The sequence below is a fragment of the Bufo gargarizans genome, chromosome 3 (genome assembly GCF_014858855.1).
Source record: "Bufo gargarizans isolate SCDJY-AF-19 chromosome 3, ASM1485885v1, whole genome shotgun sequence".
In the NCBI taxonomy this organism is placed as follows: domain Eukaryota; kingdom Metazoa; phylum Chordata; class Amphibia; order Anura; family Bufonidae; genus Bufo; species Bufo gargarizans.
Window position 1 is genome coordinate 353,165,648 of NC_058082.1, and position 21,324 is coordinate 353,186,971.

A 21,324-nucleotide genomic window follows, 5' to 3' on the forward strand; every position below is an offset into this window, starting at 1 on the left:
ATATATTACAAAGACAAAGGTTAGTCAGCACATCCTAAGATGCAGGTGCACATCGCCATGGCTGAAGATACTAAATCAAATACCATCCAACAGCACTCTGCTTACACAAAATACATGATCACAAAATATATACACTAATGCTATACTCACTACATAAAGAAATGTGAGATACTTATCAAATATATTTTGATCAGAATCATTTGTGCTAATCCATCATGGCAAGGTGACCTCTTTTGGATGGCTGAAATAAAGATAAATGGCTTGAACCGGTAAACCCACCCCCTTCCCGTTCTTCCCACACTTCCTTCTTGGAAAGTGGCAATGATGACATAAAAATTCCACTTGTGACAAAATTTTGTTGCTGTGGCTTTCAAAAATTTGCAAACACTGGTTCTGCGACTTTTTAAGTAAAAAAAATGGCATAGGGAGATAATAAATCTCCCTCTATGAAACCAACAAACCAAGTATTTCAGCAGTAATCAATATTAATGTTTTTGTATATTTGTAGCTAACCCTCCAGTAATTTTTTTTAAATATATGACTCAGGGTGGGCTAAGAAAAAGGAAGCATGTTTCACATTTACCTGCTTAGCAGTTCCTGCTGGTCTCCACTTCCTGGTCTTGACTTGACACACAAGAAATGACAGGAGATGCCTGCTTAGCTAATCACTGGCCCACAGTGGTGACAAATCAAAGTTTGTAATTGGGTGAGTGGGCATCTCCAGATATTTTGTGCTAGCCAGGACTTTGGAGAGCAGTATGGACTGGAAAGTGTTAGACCAGCAGTGGTGGGGAGATCAGTGAAGGTGAGTAACACTTCTTTTTTTTTTTTTACCATCTTTGAGCCTAATATATATAAAAAAAACTATGGACAACCTCTTTAAGATTACATTTACAAATATGCTTATTAGCCAGAAATCTGCCATACAGGTATACTTCATAAAAAGGGTTGTTCTAGCTGGACAAAGCCATTTCAGAATGCAGCCGCTCATTGTTGGTGCTGCTGATTAAACCATCAAGACTTTCCATGCAGTATTACATGACAACCTAGGTGCTGAGTCCTATGTGACAGGAACTATTTATAGAGGGGTATCCCAACTGTTGAAACATCCTCTATGATGATGAGAATCTCTAAAACTCTTCACAAGCCACATATGCTTCCTCCATGGTTTTCACATTCCTTATGATACATTACCTCATTGGGGTTACTTATTAGGTAACACCAAGTAGTGTTTCCAGTGGATATGGAAACTGAAAATGCAGAACAAATGTTCTGTGAAGCTTTTCAGAGACTTCAGCCTGGTACCTAAAAATACATGTTTTTTGGGGGGGAATTCAGAAGTATGGCACAGATGGTTTCTGATGTTTGTCAACTGTGTCTGTAATGGTAGGGATAATTTGAAATACATGTTGGAGAGATTTATAAAAACTGGTGCTAAGAAAACTGACTTAGTTGCTACTAGCAACTAATCATATACATATTTTCTTAACCAATATGCATACGTACATGAATGGCTTATCATTTATTATGTTTAATAGAATTGACAGCCTAATCAGTTTCCTTGACAGTGGTTTATGCAGATCAGCAGGACCCTAACTAAGGGGTGCAGAGATTGAGGCCACACTCAGGAGCCTGAGGTTGGACCAATAGGTTCCTCTGTCCTTATTAGACAACTGACATAACAACTCCAGGGCCTGTTCTAGATTTTGCATAAGGATAGAGGAGCTTCAAGTTACCTCTATACTTTATAAATGCAAAAAAAAATAAAAAATAAACTGAAATATTCACTTGTATATTATCTTGTATATTATTAAATTACTGCTGTTACTCAGTGAAAATTGATTTGTCAATGTGCCCTTCTTTTGTTACAGCTTTCAGTTACCGCAAAGCCCCACCACCTATCCCTCCAAGGCTTCTCTCCAAGCCTCTCATCTCGGTGACCGCCCAGAGTAGCACAGAATCTACCCATGAAACCTTTCTGCACAATGAGCCTACCCGATTGCCTTGGTCCAAAGATGTCAAGGTCCACTGCAATTCTAGTGAGAGTCTGGAAGGAACCAAGTCCAGAGGTCTTTCCTTGGATCTGGCAACAGTCCAGCACAGAGCTTCACCCAAACCTTCCACTGTGATCAGCAAAGCCCTACCATCAAGGGAAGAGCTAAAAGGTGGCACACGTCAAAGAAAATGGCGCCCATCTATTGGTGTACAGGTAAGTCTCCTGGCTTGCTTCAAAACGTACTTTTTTATTATTATCAGTCTTAGAAAAAGTGTAGCTTGCCATTACTATTTATTATGTAAAACCCTTAACAATGCAGGCACGGTTCAGGAACCATTGGGGCTGTCTTTAATTGGCAAGTATATTCATACAGTATAAAAATTGAATTAAGTTTGAGGTTCGAAATTAATTCCTTTTAATGAATGCCATCAGTGAAAGTCTTAATTGGTTCAACAGCTGAGTTGTCAGCCTTAGGCCTCTTGCACACAAACTTTTTTTTTTGCGTTACCGTTCCTTTTTTTGCATTCCGTATACGGACCATATACGGAACCATTCATTTCAATGGATCCGCAAATAAAAACGGAAGGTACTCCATATGCCTTCCGTTTCTGTTTTTCCGTTCCATTCAAAGATAGAACATATCCTATTATTGTCCGCATAACGGACAAGGATAGTACTGTTCTTTCAGGGTCCAGCTGTTCCGTTCCGCAAATAAACAAACTCACACGGACGTTATCTGTATTTTTTGGTGATCCGTTTTTTGCGGACTTCAAAATACTGAAAAAGCCATACGGTCATGTGCAAGAGGCCTTAGGGTCCATGTAGAACGTTGCGGAACGAATCCGGACCCATTCATTCTCTATGGGTTCGGAAGAGATGCGGAAAGCACACAGTGTGCTGTCCGCATCTGCATTACCGGAGCGCGGCCCTGATCTTCGGATCCGCGGCTTCCGAAAAAAAAAGAACATGTTCTATTCTTGTCCGCAATTGCGGACAAGAATAGGCAGTTTTATGGGGGTGCAGGCCGGGTGTATTGTGGATCCGCATTTTGCGGATCTGCAATACACTATGGACGTGTTGAATGGACCCTTATCCATATACACCTACAGGCCTTTGTAAGACATGTACAGGTCAAGACATATTGAGATTTCAACATCCTGGATAACTACACTAATCACCAGCTTTCAGCACACATATAATGCGGACATTACTTAAAATAAATCTGCACATACCATAATATACGACATGTAATATACTACCAAAAACATGACCTCCCTACATCCATATACCTGTTTTACTAATGTACCTTGACATGGTGAAACTGCCTTCACGTGGATATCTGTATGCACAAGGTAAAACATATACAGTATATATAAAAAAATCAGTACACACATTGCCTTATAAGAGAAGAGGTGATTATTTATTTGCAACTTGGCTAATTGCTTTATAAGATTATATTAATTCAGAAATCTTTAGTTGACATTTAAAGGTTAACACTTCATGCTTTGGATCGCGAATTGCCATGAAACAAGTATTCTAATTCTACTACTTCCTACTGCTGACTTTTAGTATTGAATACATTTATTTCAATAAGACATTATCTGCACTTCTAATTGGTACTCTTATTTTTAGATGAACTGACTGCATAAACAAGTCTTCTTTTGCATAAAGCCAAGCTATAAGATGCAATTGGACTTACCTCTAACTTTTAAACTTGTAATCACACCTTATAAAGCTATCCTGTGGAAGCAATCATTAGGTGTGACATTATTATATGCATTTCAACAAAGACTTCCTCCTAGCAATCGGCAAAGCTACAGCTTAGTAATAGTTGCCCTTAAAATACTTAAGAATTTTTTTTTTAATCTATATTTTATTTGGACATTTCTCTGTTGTCCTACAGATACTTCTGCACCATGACCTGAATTCTCATGAATTCATCACTACAGAAATAGCAATAACTTTCCTTCAGGACTCATTTCCTCTACCATCTTCCATTCTGGCTACTGATGAATATTACTTGCTGGGTGATTTCTTCCCAGTTCCTCTTTTTGCTAAACCATGCCTTTTCTTATTTTTACTTTGAGAATTTGTCTTGAATGTTAATGTGCTTGAAATGAAATTAAGGTATTGATGTTAGAAATAGAAAGCATATGCAGTTAGCACAAGATTATTTATTGATGTATTACTTTTTTATCTTTTACTACAGGTAGAGACAATCTCTGACTCAGACACTGAAGCAAAGAGCAGGAGAGAAGTTCACTCCATTGGGGTTCAAGTAGAAGATGACAGAAGGTGCCTTTATCCATAAACATATTGATTATGTAATGGATGTGCTGACAGACATAACTATACTGAAAAAATACAGCTGAGATTACATTAGACATACTTTTTAGTTGTATTTAAATGGTGGCAGAGGCGGAATGGGAATTTAAAGTGGCCCTGGAAAAAAATGAAAGTGTCCCCATGTAGTAGGTGGGTCCAAACTGACACAAGGTAGGCCAACTCAAATAGGCAGGGCCTGCGAACCCATAAAGGGGCAGTATATTGTACTACACTTTGGTATATGGTTCTGCAGCACATTACAGTATATTGCCCTAGCAGAAATTCTCAGGATGGTGCCAGATCATTATGTACCTGGCCAGTGGCTGGGCTCGGGTGGCCCAATGTGCATTGGCCAGTCTGCCCCTGAATGATGGTAAGGCATTTAATGTGAAAGTCTCAAATCTCAACCTAGATGACTGTAAAGATCTTCTGAACTATTAGTAATTAGATAATATTATATTTTCCTCTTACTTCAGTGGCTAATGCATTTAATATATGACAAGGTCAAGGTCTCATCAGAATTAAGTGCATCCTCCGGCAGTCCATGTGCCAAACTGAAATCTACTCCAGCTTGTAGCTAGAAGTAGATTTCAGTCATCAGTTTCTGGGGTAAATGATGATAAATGTGGCTGGGATGATGGCTCTGCCTACACTACATCACCACCCCTTTTTGGAAACTGGTAAGAGTGGCTGTCAGTTACAACTAAATTTAGTCACAATGGCTTATAAAAAGTCGCACAACTATGTTTCGGGATTTTTTTTTTATCCAAAACCAAGGTTTAGGGTAATGATATATCTCCCCCTATGTGCCCACAGATTTCTATGGATTCCGTATTGAACATCTGTATAACATAGCTGCATATTACAGCCACGAGCATGCACAGTTATCTATACAACATCCTGCTATCTGTCTCCATTTACATAATCACACCAGTCACTATGCCTTCTTGTCACTCATACATGTACGGTGCTGGAGCGCCCGCTCACACCAGCAGCGGGTGTCATGGTCAGCAGAGACCTGCCGCTAATTACCGTGACCAGCAATAATGCCGGTCGCGGTAATTAAAGCCAAAAACAAGCTTGTGCTTCCGGGAATTATACTGACATCCCCTGCGGCCAGTGGGGATGCCAGTAATTGGTTTGAATGCCCTGGGTCTCACTGAAGAGACCCAGGGTTTTCAAACTGCAATTCTTATTTTGGCCACCAGATGGCAGGCAAACATAAGAAATGTGCAATAGACAGTAGTAAATTAATTAAAAAAATACACGATTGTTCAAAATTTAAAAATAGATTTTTAGGCTCATATATGAGATTCAAAATCATTACAAAAATAAAAAAAAATGTTAAAAATATATAAAAAAAATAAAAAAATATAAAAGTTTAAATCACCACCCTTTCCGTATAATAAAAAAATAAATACCTAAATAACAAAAAATATAAACATCATGGGTATCACTGCGACCAAAACCGCCCATACTATTAAAATATAAAAATATTTTTTCCAATACGGCGAATGGCATTAAAGAAAAAAGGGTAAAATGGCCAATTTTCCATTTTATCATTGCTTCTCTTACACAAAAAAGTAATAAACTGTAATAAAAAAGTCACACACACTCCAAAATGGTATCGATAAAAAATGAGCCCCCACACAGCTCAGTAGATATAACTATAAAAAAGTTATGGGGGTCAGAATATGGTGATGTAAGAAATAATGTTTTTTTTCAATGTTTACATTTATTTTTACACTATTTAGACATACAAAACCTATACATATGGGGTATCGTTGTAATCATGCCGACCCAGAGAATAAAGGGCATGGGTCAGTTTTGCCACAAATGAAGAGCTATTGGAGCAAAACCTGTAAAATGGTGGAGGAATTATGTTTTTTCTTATCACTTCCCATTACATTGTATGCCATAATTAATGGTGGCATTATAAAGTACAACTTGTCCTGTAAAAAATAAGCCCTCATAGAGCTATGTGAACGGAAATATAAAAAATTTATGGAAGATAGGGAAGAAAAATTAAAACGGAAAACTGAAAAAACCTCCGAAGGAGTTAAAGAGGTTGTCCAAGTTATTCTTTTTTGTTCTTTGTATATTTCTAACTAAGCAAATGTAAGAGATTTTCAATTCACTTACTTCATCGACAGTGGTCCTGTTCTCCTGGTTAGCTGAACATCACATGACCTGTGATGTCAGCTTCTTTCCCTGCTCTGATGACGTACTGTGCACATGCCTGATAAGAGGCTGTGCTGGTTGGAGTGACTAGCCATGCACCTTGCGCTTCCCGATCTGCTGGCTGAGCTGTCTGCCCTGTGTCTCCCCTCCAACTGGATTCTTCAGCAAAGTTTAACCCCTTCTACCATCAGCAGCACAGACACAGGGTGGAGGCTCTACCTCAAGTACTTAGCAGCCGCAGGGTTTCCTCTTCTCCGGGTACTGAGGAGTTAAATGCTGTGCACAGGATCTTCTCTCTCTCCTCACCATGCAAACACATAGCTGACAAACACTGGAGGAGTTCTCTCCTCTGTACTTCTGCTGGCTGTGAGGAAGTGTCTGATGATCATTGCACAAGAACAGGTAGGGGGAATATCCTGTGTATATCAGCAATATCATTTAACTGTACAGCTGGGACTAATAGTCCTACACATCCAACACGAGTATCCTAGCAGTCAGACTGCAGAGCAGGGGGAGGGGAAAGGCAGTCTTTGTTGACACACACAAATATTCATGAGGAAAAACTGAGAAATTGATGTTGCAAGCCCCTACAGGTCTGCAACTGCATGTAAACAAAGGGGCCAGAACAGAACTAGGGAAATTAGGAAATATATATTTTTTTTGCCTAAAACTTGCTTATCTTATATATATATATATATTGCTGACTCTCAGATTTACAGTTCTTTATGTTTTTTTTACTTAACGCGGACAACTCCTTTATTGCATCATCAAACCTGTTGAAGTTATCCTGTAGAAGTATTCAGCTTTACTACAATTGAAATGTGACATTAATATATGCATTTCAGCAAAGGCTACCTCCTAATCATAGCCAAAACTACTGCTAAGTGGTAGTCACCCTCTAAATGTGAAAGAAAAGTGTATATGTCTAGATTTTATTTGGTCATGCTTTTTATGAAATCTCCCCACCCTCCACTGTACATCTCCATTTTCTTCTGGAATATTTTTTATTCTTCTCTCAACTAAATTTCATTACTGAGCCTGTTGTGTGTCACTGTGCTCTGTTATATATTTCTACTACTGAATTGCACGCCTCTCAGTGCATGAGAGGGATTGATGATAACTATGGTTACTTGGAGGTATTAACATTGTCTCTGTGCATTTCTTGACATTTTGAGGGAAATTGCACCAATGGCTCTAACAGGAATAAAAAAAATTGGAGTACAAGTAGCTGTAAAGTGTTGCTTTTGGTAATATTTCCTATGTGGATTTAATAAATATGCATTAATAACTAATAGTAGATTAGGAATTATAAACCTATACTGATTAGATAATTTAAAAGAGATTTCTGGTTTGCCTCAAGATCCTTTAACCCTTTCTACCCCGGTCAGTTTTCACCTTCCTGCCCAGGCCATTTTTGGAAATGGAAATAATTCTAAAACGCTTTTACTTATCCAGGACATTCTGAGATTGTTTATTCATCACATATTATACTTCATGATAGTGTTAACATTGAGTCAAACAAAATTCACTTCTCTTTTTTTTTAAAATACTAAATTTACCCAAAATTTTGAAAAATTAGCAAATTTTCAATTTCTCTACTTTTATAATAGATAGTAATAACTCCAAAAATAGTTATTACTTTACATATTTGTCCCGTTCCTGAAGCTCACATACCTCTCTTCCCTGCAGTCACAGACTGTTCTGCAGCACCGTGTGGGCAGAGCTTATACAGATTTCTGGGCTGAAGGCTCTGCCCACACAGGCTAGCAGCGCAATCTGTGTCTGTAGGCTGAATGGTGGAGCAGGGAGAAGTCTTCCTGCTTCACCATTCTCTGCACCGCCTGCCTGAAGGAGGGGAGGAGCGCTGGGAGCTAAACGCTGAGTGACAGGATCGCAGCTCCCAGCTCTCGAGCAATGAGCGCTTCCATCTGTATTGATGGAAGCGCTCATTGCTTCTGGCACCCCTTGAGAGGCGGCACCCGGGGCGGACTTCCCTCTTCACCCCCCTCTTAGTACGTCACTCTATGTCTATGGCAGTTGGATTATGAGAAGAAAAACCTGCAGGCTTCTATTGGCTAATGTAGGTCAAGTGATGTGCCATATTTGCATTTTTTGGAAAATATCTCAGGAAAAGTACGTGCTAGAGAGCTGAGACCAAGACTAAAACCAGATGTACCTGTGTGCCAAATTTCATGATTGTAAATGCGACTGTGCAGATTCCTATAGCAGACATATACGTAAATACACTCAACTTTATATATTGGATAGCAGTAATGCAATTCAGATTAAGCCATTCCTCTGTTGTCCCAAAATGCGTTGCATGCCAGTTATCAGAGAGCTGGATTACATCTTTATTTTAATGCTGGAAGCAGATGACACTTGATCCACCATTCACATTTCTTAATGTAAACAGCTAACCCTTTCCTACTTGTAACATTCAGATGTAAATGTTAGCTTGGGAGTGTTTGGTTACCTTGAGACCAGACTTATGGGAATTAACCACACCTTAGTTTTAACCCCTTAGGGACACAGCCTTATTTCACCTTAAGGACCAGGCCATTTTTTTGCAAATCTGACCAGTGTCACTTTAAGTGCTGATAACTTTAAAACGCTTTGACTTATCCAGGCTATTTTTCAGAAATTTGCAAAAACTCAATTTTTAGGGACCACTACAGGTCTGAAGTCACTTTGCGAGGCTTACATAATAGAAACCACCCCATTCTAGAAACTACACCCCTCAAGGTATTCAAAACTGATTTTACAAACTTCATTTACCCTTTAGGTGTTGCACAAGAGTTATTGGCAAATGGGGATGAAATTTGAGAATTTCATTTTGTTTGCCTAATTTTAAATTTTAACCCATTTTTTCCACTAACAAAGCAAGGGTTAACAGCCAAACAAGACTGTATCTTTATTGCCCTGACACTGCCATTTACAGAAACACCCCATATGTGGCCGTAAACTACTGTACGGCCACACAGCGGGGCATAGAGTGAAAGGTTCGCCGTTTGGTTTTTGGAAGGCAGATTTTGCTGGACTGGTTTTTTGACACCATGTCCCATTTGAAGCCCCCCTTATGCACCCCTAGAGTAGAAACTCCATAAAAGTGACCCCATCTAAGAAACTAAACCCCTCAAGGTACTGATTTTTACAAACTTTGTTAACCCTTTAGGTGTTGCACAAGATTTAATGGAAAATAGAGATACAATTTCAAAATTTCACTTTTTTGGCAGATTTTCCATTTTAATATTTTTTTTCCAGTTACAAAGCAAGGGTTAACAGCCAAACAAAACAGATTATTTATGGCCCTGATTCTGTATTTTACAGAAACACCCCATATGTGGTCGTAAACTGCTGTACAGGCACACGACAGGGAGCAGAAGGAAAGGAATGCCATACGGTTTTTGGAGGGCAGATTTTGCTGGACTGTTTTTTTTTACACCATGTCCCATTTGAAGCCCCCCTGATGCACCCCTAGAGTAGAAACTCCAAAAAAGTTACCCCATTTTAGAAACTACGGGATAGGGTGGCAGTTTTGTTGGTACTAGTTTAGGGTACATATGATTTTTGGTTGCTCTATTTTACACTTTTTGTGCGGCAAGGTAACAAGACATAGCTTTTTTGGCACAGTTTTTTTTTTGTTATTTACAACATTCATCTGACAGGTTAGATCATGTGGTAATTTTATAGATCAGGTTGTCACGGACACGGTGATACCTAATATGTATACAATTATTTTATTTATGTAAGTTTTGCACAATGATTTCATTTTTAAAACAAAAAAAATGTTTTAGTGTCTCCATAGTCTAAGAGCCATAGTTTTTTCAGTTTTTGGGCGATTATCTTTAGTAGGGTCTCATTTTTTGCGGGATGAGATGAAGGTTTGATTGGCACTATTTTGGGGTGCATATGACTTTTTGATCGCTTGCTATTACACTTTTTGTGACGTAAGATGACAAAAAATAGCTTTTTTTACACCGTTTTTTTTAATTTTTTTTTACGGTGGTCACCTGAGGGGTTAGGTCATGTGATATTTTTATAAAGCCGGTCGATATGGACGCAGCAATACCTAATATGTATACATTTTTTTTATTTATGTAAGTTTTACACAATGATTTCATTTTTTTCATTTTTAATCAGTGATAAATGTGTTTTTTGATTATTACCTTTTTTTCACTTTTTTTTCACTTTTTTTGACCCAGACCCACTTGGTTCTTGAAGATCTAGTGGGTCTGGTGTCTGTATAATACAGTACAGTACACTATATAGTGTATTGTACTGTATTTTACTTACACTTTGTCTGAACAGATCTATGCCTTTAGCACAGACCTGTTCAGGACCATGGACAGCAGGAAGCCTGAGAAGGTGTCCTGTTGCCATGGGAACCTTCCCCGTCTGCTAAGTTGTGACCACAACTGTGCAGACGGGGAAAAGTAAGGAGGGGGGCTCCCTCCCTCTGTTACCGCATCCTGTCCAGGGGCTGCAAAGGCACAGCAGCCCCCCGATGGGAGAGGGAGGGAGCCCCCTCTTACAGTTAACCTTTTCCATACCGCTGTCCGTACGGACCGCGGTATGGAAAGGGTTAAACGGCTGACATCGCATCACAGATGTCTGCCGTTTATACCAGGGTGTCACCAATGTGCTGACACCCTGGTATACCCACTGGCCACCAACGATTATTCAAAGGGAGGCGGGCGGGGGATCGCGATCCCGCCTGCTGCACCTCCTGCAATGCCCGCACCGCCCGCAACCCGCCCCTGCTGCACCCCGCCGACATGAAATCGTTCAGGGGTGCGGGGGGAAACATATATATTTTAGGCATAAAAAAGTTTCTGATCAGAAACTGCAAAAAGCGCAGCAAACCTCATGTCTGAATTGATCTGCGGTTTGTTGCGATCGCCGACATGGGGGGGTCACGGGACCCCCCCGCGCATTTAGCCGAGGTGCCTGATGATTTGAGCAGGCACCTTCTTCCGATCACCGCCGGCCGGGCGGCAGTGATCGGAACAACATATGACGTACCCGTATGTCATGTGTCCTTAAGTACCAGGACATCATGACGTACCGGTACTTCATGTGTCCTAAAGAGGTTGACCCGTTAGTGACTTGCAATACACCTTTTCTAGTGTGGAGCGAGCATGCTCGGTCGAACTGCTGTTCGGCTTGAGCATCGCTATGCTCGGCACATTCAAGTGCTCGGCCAAATACTGTCGGTGCTCGAGTACAATTTAATGCAATGAAAGTCAATGGGATACCCAAGCATCAAACCAGGCACCCTCTGCTCTGAAGAAGAGGGACTGTCTGCTTCACAAAGAAAGGTTAGACATTGATGGAAACCCCATCAAAATAGTTTGGAAACAGCATTAAGAGGTAGGATGGATGCGTCTTGGACTCCTATTATCTACGACATACACTAGACAACCACACAAAGGCTATATGCCAAAAGTCAGGTATATGCAAGCCATCAATCTATCCATGAGACAGATAACTGGCTTAGTCAGCATACCTTACAATGACAGCCTTGTGCACTATGAGACATTCCAAACTAGCTCTCATCTGACTGAGAGCCAATAAGCCTCAAAGTTACTTCAGATCTGTTGGATGGCTTGGGTGGACCTGCACACCTAGATCAGACAAAAAGTTTTTTGATTGTTCTAACATAATATTCAATAACATTTCTATACAGTTTTGTCATCTAAAAACGAATTTGCATAAACATGGGCATATGGGAAAGACATGCAAATGAGCAGAATCTGACTTGTTTTTCAGCTGAAAAACCATTTGCATGGAAAATTTGCGATCTACACTACTCATGAACAGCTCTATCTATTGGTTTCATAGTCTTATGACAAGATTATTAGTGTAGCCTTTTGCATGGAAAATATGCGATAAAAATTTGCGATTAGAATATTTGAGATCTACACTACTCATGAACAGCACCATCTATTGGTTTCTTAGTCTTATGACAAGACGATTACTCTTGTGATAAGGCTATGAAACCAATAGATGGCGCTGTTTATCTTGTTGGGGCGCTAGTAAGTGGAACACACTGCTCAACAGAGTCCACACACTGTGTAGCACTCAGCCTATAATAGCTGCGCTAGTACTGAGGTGTATATCGGATTGCTGCTATCATTCACACAATAATATAAACTTGCTAGGGTGTATCTGAGGACTATTGCCCTGCTTGTAATGACTCATGAACAGCTCCATCTATTGGTTTCCTAGTCTTATGCCAAGACTATGAATCCAATAGATGGCGCTGTTCATGAGTAGTGTAGATCGCGAATATTCTATTGCAAATTTTTATCGCAAATTTTCCATGCAAAAGGCTACACTAATAATCTTGTCATAAGACTATGAAACCAATAGATGGCACTGTTCTGACTCATGAACAGTGCCATCTATTGCTTTCATAGTCTTATGACAAGAGTAATCATCTTGTCATAAGACTATGAAACCAATAGATGGCGCTGTTCATGAGTAGTGTAGATCGCAAATTTTCATCATGTCTTTCCCATATGCCCATGTTTATGCAAATTAGTTTTTAGATGACAAAACTGTATAGAAAGGTTATTGAATATTATGTTAGGACAATCAGACAACTTTTTGTCTCCCTAATGATATTGATCTAGGTGCACAGGTCCACCCAAGCCATCCAACAGATCTGAAGTAACTTTGAGGCTCACTGACTCTCAGTCAGATGAGAGCTGGTTTGGAATGTCTCATAGTACACAAGGTTGCCATTGTAAGGTATGCTGACTAAGTCTGTTATCGGTCTCATGGATAGATTGATGGCTTGCATATACCTGGCTTTTGGGATATAGCCTTTGTGTGGTTGTCTATTGTATGTCGTAGATAATAGGAGTCCAAGACACATCCAGCTGTCCTCTTAATACTGTTTCCAGGTGGTGCCTGGGGTTCTCCTATTGACTACCATGGTGCTCGGTAGAGCACACAAGCACTTTGGTGGTCGATCAACACTAACATTTACATCTTTTTTACAGGCCTTAGATTGGGCTGCAGCCTTTTTACGGCTACCTAGTCTAAGTGGTTAAGCCATGCATGAGTCTCCAGTGAAGCAGAAATAACCGGATTAGCATAAGTGGAGAACAGGGCCATTAAACTCTTTAGATGTAGTGGTCAATATTGACCATAGCATCTAACTAATTTAGAGGAAGGGGGCTCCCTTTCTCTCTCCCATCAGCACCCCACAAATGAGATTGTGGGGTTATGATGTTTTGGCATGGCAGCCCGAGGCCTACTGAAGGCACCAGGCCTGTCTGTTGTATATGCATCACTCTTGCACACCTTGATGGTGCCCGTCAATATAGCACTGACAGTATTATACACTCTACTGCATAAGCAGTTCAGAGTGTTAGGCCTCCTGCACATGAATGTGTGCGCCCCGTGGCCGTATAGCGGACCACATTTGCAGATCCGCAATACACGGGTGCCGTTCCGTGGCATTCCGCATTAAGGATGCGGACCCATTTACTTCATTGGGTCCACAAATGCGGAGATGCGGAACGGAAGCACGGAACGGAATCCCACGGAAGCACTACAGAATGCTTTCATGGGGTTTCGTCCCGTACTTCTGTTCCGCAAAAAGATAGAACATGTCCTATCTTTTTGCAGAACTGGCAGATCGCGGACCCATTAAAGTGAATGGGTCCACGATCCACTGCGGCTGCCCTACGGTCGGTGTTCCTGCATTGCCGCAGCACAGTCACGGGGCACACACGTTCGTGTGCAGGAGGCCTTATAGAAGCAATCAAAAGATTTATTCTGTACAGTGAACGATGTAAAAATAAAAATAAACTACCAGAATGTTTTTTGCTTTACTTGCCTAAAAAAAACTACGGAATGAAAAGCGATCAAAAAGAAGTGCTGAGTACGCCAAAATAATTCCAGTTTTCATCCAGCTGTTCCTTGGCATATTGCTGTTTTACTATTACTATTGTGCAAAAGTTATAAAACAAAAAAAAAATTATATATTTGGTATCACTGTAATCATACTGACCTACAGAATAGTTATAGTGTTATTTATGCCCCAAAATGTATGCCATGCAATTTTTGGGTAAAAACAACTAGGTGGCAGTATTGCTATGTTTTCCTATCCCCCTAAAAAAGAGTTAATAAAAGTTAATCAGTAAGTTAAATGTACCTCAAAATGGTGCCATTGAAAACCACAACTTGTCCTGTAAGCAAACAAGTCCTCATACAGCTACATAAAAATACATACAGCTAACATAAAAAAGAACTATAGTTTTTGGAATGTGGTGAGGAAAACATGAAATAAAAAAAATAAAAAATGGTCACTAAGGCCCAAAAGAGGCTGGTCACCAAGGGGTTAATGGGGTTTGAAAATCCATCCCTAAATTTAAGGTCAATCATTATTATGTACAGCTGTAGTATTCTGACTACTATTTTCAGTCTAGCTACCCAGTAGATATTTACGGGCTCACTTAGTAAGAAGAAATTCTCCGCCAGTGTTATTTTAAGGGCAGAAATGCATCTGATTTCACGATATTTGTTTTAGATGAAAGGAGGCTATCCGGTATTCTGTATAATAAAGATTGACAAATTATCACTGGAGTTAAGGTAATGACAAAATATGTAGATTCATAGTGACATAAAATGCATACCATAATAGACTTCTACAATAATAATATACAGCGAGGTATAATCACTCACACAGCTAATCTGTACAAGGACATACTGAGCAATATAATAGTATGCCTACATCGGGAGCAGCACAGAGGGCTGTGATAAAGAACCGCTCAAAATACTAAGATGCAGAGAAAAATAACTGTATGAAAGTGAATATCAAATGTGAAGTTCTACACCGTACATTAGGTGCACGTGCCTTGTGCAGCATTGCTCTAAAATATTAAATTACACAGCCATGGGTTCAAAAAGACTCTTCTAAAAGAGGTGTGCAGAAGGAGACAGCAGACTGCGTTCTTTCTATCTGTCTGTCTCCACAGGGGAACTTAACAATGTCCATTTGACTGTTTTCATAGGACACCTTTGGCATGTGTTACCATAGCAACAAGTCACCCTAGGTATTCTGGGAAGAAAAGTTTTAGACCTGTAAAATAAATGTATATTAACCCGAGTTGTGCAGAACTGTAGTGAAAGATTTGCTATTGCTATTTTCCTCAATCACAACGGATAGAAATGTTGGCCAGACAACTGGATCACTTGGAAATGCTAACCCAGTACACTTGATCAATATATTTATATGCACAGTACTGTACATGCGGTCCAGAACCCAACTTTAGTGATTTAGCAAGACCAACTCACTCTGACTGCAGTAACTGGGACCACTAGTGAACTAGAATAGTGTTGCAACTTAGGGTTATTCAAGCTTCAGGAAACGTTTTTACTTTTTGGCCAGTACTGAGCCATAAACAAACCCACTTACCTGCTCCCCACCACTCGGTTCCAGTGCACAGGTTCCTCTCAGCAATTTTTACAGTCCCAGGCCTGTATACATCCAGATGTGGGCATGACGGTGGCCAATCACTGGCCTCACGATGACATATCTCCAATTGGTACGTCTGTGCTGGGTGACAAGCCACTTGGTGACAGACACTTCACCGCTGAGGCACTGATTTCCTGCAGCATTGCACGTGACCTTATCAAGATATGTACAAGCGCCTGGGACCTGAAGCATTGCTAAGAGGAGCCTCTGTGCTGGAACGGTCATCAGGAAGAAGGTGAGTGGATTTCTTTGTCTAAGTCGGGACTGGCCAACCTGTGGCTCTCCAGCTGTTGCAAAACTACAACTCCCAGCATGCCCAGAGAGCCTACGGCTATCAGCCTAAAGCAGGGCATAGTGGGACTTGTAGTTTTACAACAGCTGGAGAGCCGCAGGTTGGCCATCCCTGGTCTAGGTATTTGTTTAGGTACATATAGTATTGGTCAATTGTAAAAGTTTATCCTTAACGTAGCCTCATGCTCTATGCCCCCATACTGTGCCTCACACTGTGTGCCCTCATACTGTGGCTCTTCTGTGCCCCCATACTGTGCCTCTTCTGTGCCACCATACTTTGCCTCCATACTGTGGCCCTTACTGTGCCTCCATACTATTCCTCAATACTGTGCCCCTATGAATGCAGTGCACACGCTGCACAATACTTACCATTTCCTGGTCCCACAACGTACTCTAGCGATGTAGTTCCAGCCGCTTCTGGCAAGGCCAAAATCTGCGGAACATCACAGGCGGTGCAATGGCATCATTGTGCCGCCGTCACAACAAAGCGCTGATTGGCGTCCTGTGAACGCGGATATCATTAAGTGCAGGGGCAACTGAACACCAGTTGAATTAACCTGGGGACCAGAAGAGGGGATTGTCTGCCACACCCTTTAGAAGTGAAGGATAGTGCACCCTGTGTGGCTGCACAGGTCACACACCCCTAAGGACTATTGCACACGACCGTAGGTGTCCCGTTGCCGTTTTGCGGACCGCGTATGCGGATCCACAATAAACGGGCACTGTTCCGTGTGCATTCCGCATCATGGATGCGGACCAATTGACTTGAATGGGTCCGCAAATCCGGAGATGCAGAATTGTGCGGAACGGAAGCACGGAACCCTACGGAAGCACTGCAGAGTGCTTCCATGGGGTTTCGTCTCGTACTTCTGTTACGCAAAAAGATAGAACATGTTCTATCTTTTTGCGGTACGGGCAGATTGCGAACCCATTAAAGTGAATGGGTCTGCGATCCGCTGCAGCTGCCCCTCGGTCGCTGTTCCTGCATTGCGGCCACAGGGCGCACACGTTCGTGTGTAGGAGGCCTAAGGCTGTCCCTGCTCTCCTTCACTTTGGGGGCCCCCGTTCTGGACCTGCACCTATCTGACATTGATGGCATATCCTAGCAATATAGTGAATATATTATCTCGTTTTTTTATGCAGGTTTCACTCTAATTTTCTGCATACAAATACACACCATGTGTAGGTAGCTTAAAGGCTGTATTAAACAGCTCGTTGTGGCAGATGATTGTCAGAAGGGATCTGCTGCCTGCAAAAGTTTTTTTTTTTTTTTTTTAACAGGTCAAAAGATTTGGATTGCCCGATGATGGAGCGTTTGCTGGGGCAATCGGTGGTAGTATTACATTGCAAGATGATAGCTAACTAGCATTCATACGACCACTCATTAGTGATCATCTGTCGAAAAATAAGCAGGTGTAATAAAGGCTAAAGGGTGCTTTCACACGTAGGTTTTTGGTGATGTTTTTTGCACGTTTGCATTTTAGTGAAAAATGACGTAAAAAAAAAAAGCACTATTGATGAGACAAAATAAAATTCCAGAAAAATAGTCACAAAAATTGTCAAAAACACTGCAAAAAAACTTCAGGGGGGGCGGAAAAAAAAACACATGTGGTTATTTGCACCAGTCCTTAAAATTGTCCCTCAACAGTCTGTATATTCTGTATTTTTTTTCTCTCTAAGAGGATGGTAGTAGTTATTGGGATGTAAGGATGAGGGTTGCTCTTGAACTATAAACATCACATAGAAAAAGTGCGTTATTATTAAATGGGTTATCCTATAAAAAGATGATAGGTCATCATTATCACATCAGCAGGGTCCAAGTCCTGGCATCCCTGCCGTTCAGCAGTTTCAGAGAGTTGCTGCACCAGAGGTCTCGTGAGCGAGGCAGGCTCCCGGCAGCTTTCCAAGGACAGTGCCGTACATTGTACAGTGGCAGTGTTTGGTATTGCAGCTCAGCCCCATTGACTTGAATGGGCCTGAGTTGCAACTAGTTCATGTGACCAATGTAGAGTGATGTCAATGGCCTAGGAAGAGGCTGCTGCGCTCAAGGCCTCTTCTAGCAGCTGATCGGCTGGGGACCTGTGTGTCAGACCCCTGTAGATCTGATACGGATGATCTATCTTGAGGATAAGTCATAAATATGTTTTCCTGCATAACCCCTTTAGCAATGGACAATAACACATCAAGTAGCAAAAAAATAATTTTCAGTAGTCCAAGTACTTCTGCTGCCATTTGGGGATTACAAATATGCTTATAAGCTATTGGAAATGTTATGTTACACCAACAGAATATTTATACACTTTGCTAACAGATGCACAATTTATTATAATATTTTCTATATATTACCTGTATTTACTTTGGTAATTGACAAACTAGATCTTATACCATGCTCCATATGTGGCATAAGCTATCAATAGATGAAAAACATGAACATAGACAATAGCTGGTCAAGTTATTTACTGTCCGTCAAGTTATTTAGTGTCCGTCTGGGTTGAAATACAATTCCCAATTTAGCAATTTCATAATTTAGTGGTTTCTGCTGTATCAGAGCTATTTGAAATCTATCCCTAAAAGGGTATATAATATTCAAGGTGCACATAGGGTCATTCAGAATAACTTCACACACCCGCTACTGTGCATTTCCAAGTCTAATTCTGTCAGTAAACCTATACCTGTCACCCAGCGCCTAAATACTAGGCCTCAAATTTATATCCAGCTAAATCTGTGGTTATTGCTGTGGCTGGGCAAGTTATTTAGTGTCCGTCCAAGCACAGTTTTTGTTCTGGGTTGAAATACAATTCACAATTTAGCAATTTCCTAATTTAGTGGTTTCTGCTGTATCAGGCCTACTTTAAATACATCCCTAAAAGGGTATATCAGAATCAAGGTGCTGATAGGGTCATTCTCAATAACTTCACACACACGCTACTGTGCATATCCCAGTCTAATTCTGTCCGTAAAACGTATACCTGTCACCCAGCGCCTAAATACTAGGCCTCAAATTTATATCCTGCTAAATCTGTCGTTACTGCTGTACTGTTGTGGCTGGGCAAGTTATTTAGTGTCCGTCAAAGCACAGTTTTTGTTCTGGGTTGAAATACAATTCCCAATTTAGCAATTTCCTAATTTAGTGGTTTCTGCTGTATCAGGCCTACTTTAAATACATCCCTAAAAGGGTATATAATATTCAAGGTGCACATAGGGTCATTCTGAATAACTTCACACACACGCTACTGTGCATTTCCAAGTCTAATTCTGTCAGTAAACCTATACCTGTCACCCAGCGCCTAAATACTAGGCCTCAAATTTATATCCTGCTAAATCTGTCGTTACTGCTGTACTGTTGTGGCTGAGCAAGTTATTTAGTGTCCGTCAAAGCACATTTTTTGTTCTGGGTTGAAATACAATTCCCAATTTAGCAATTTCCTAATTTAGTGGTTTCTGCTGTATCAGGTCTACTTTAAATACATCCCTAAAAGGGTATATCAGAATCAAGGTGCTGATAGGGTCATTCTCAATAACTTCACACACACGCTACTGTGCATATCCCAGTCTAATTCTGTCCGTAAAACGTATACCTGTCACCCAGCCCCTAAATACTAGGCCTCAAATTTATAGTCAGCTAAATCGGTGGTTACTGCTGTGCCTGTATTAGTGTAATACGGTACCTAAATAGATAGCCAGATAGTGTTAGGTGTCTGTAAAAAAAGGCCTGAATTTGAATTCAAAACATTGGGCCAAATAATATTTTTGTTGTTGTGGTGAACGATAATAATGAGGAAAACATCTAGTAAGGGACGCGGACGTGGACATGGTCGTGGTGGTGTTAGTGGACCCTCTGGTGCTGGGAGAGGACGTGGCCGTTCTGCCACATCCACACGTCCTAGTGTACCAACTACCTCAGGTCCCAGTAGCCGCCAGAATTTACAGCGATATATGGTGGGGCCCAATGCCGTTCTAAGGATGGTAAGGCCTGAGCAGGTACAGGCATTAGTCAATTGGGTGGCCGACAGTGGATCCAGCACGTTCACATTATCTCCCACCCAGTCTTCTGCAGAAAGCGCACAGATGGCGCCTGAAAACCAACCCCATCAGTCTGTCACATCACCCCCATGCATATCAGGGAAACTGTCTGAGCCTCAAGTTATGCAGCACTCTCTTATGCTGTTTGAAGACTCTGCTGGCAGGGTTTCCCAAGGGCATCCACCTAGCCTTTCCCCAGCGGTGGAAGACATAGAATGCACTGACGCACAACCACTTATGTTTCCTGATGATGAGGACATGGGAATACCACCTCAGCAAGTCTCTGATGATGACGAAACACAGGTGCCAACTGCTGCGTCTTTCTGCAGTGTGCAGACTGAACAGGAGGTCAGGGATCAAGACTGGGTGGAAGACGATGCAGGGGACGATGAGGTCCTAGACCCCACATGGAATGAAGGTCGTGCCACTGACTTTCAAAGTTCGGAGGAAGAGGCAGTGGTGAGACCGAGCCAACAGCGTAGCAAAAGAGGGAGCAGTGGGCAAAAGCAGAACACCCGCCGCCAAGAGACTCCGCCTGCTACTGACCGCCGCCATCTGGGACCGAGCACCCCAAAGGCAGCTTCAAGGAGTTCCCTGGCATGGCACTTCTTCAAACAACGACAAGACCCGAGTGGTTTGCACGCTGTGCCATCAGAGCCTGAAGCGAGGCATTAACGTTCTGAACCTTAGCACAACCTGCATGACCAGGCACCTGCATGCAAAGCATGAACTGCAGTGGAGTAAACACCTTAAAAACAAGGAAGTCCCTCAGGCTCCCCCTGCTACCTCTTCTGCTGCTGCCGCCTCGGCCTCTTCTGCTGCTGCCGCCTCGGCCTATTCTGCTGCTGCCGCCTCGGCCTCTTCCTCCGCCTCTGGAGGAACGTTGGCACCTGCCGCCCAGCAAACAGGGGATGTACCACCAACACCACCACCACCTCCGTCACCAAGCATCTCAACCATGTCACACGGCAGCGTTCAGCTCTCCATCTCACAAACATTTGAGAGAAAGCGTAAATCC

The 21,324-nt window shown here is 41.5% G+C and overlaps 1 protein-coding gene across 1 annotated transcript in view; it reads left to right on the plus strand.

Annotated features, from left to right (window-relative positions):
* Positions 1–1,243: 1,243 nt before the first annotated feature.
* The window catches only part of LOC122931584 (disks large-associated protein 3-like), a 140,280-nt gene continuing 120,199 nt past the window's right edge, over positions 1,244–21,324 (plus strand). Inside the window, exons 1-3 of the mRNA XM_044285658.1 lie at positions 1,244–1,301; positions 1,872–2,209; positions 4,206–4,291. Of these exons, the coding sequence (XP_044141593.1) occupies positions 1,244–1,301; positions 1,872–2,209; positions 4,206–4,291 (482 nt within the window). The remainder of the gene's footprint in view (positions 1,302–1,871; positions 2,210–4,205; positions 4,292–21,324) is intronic.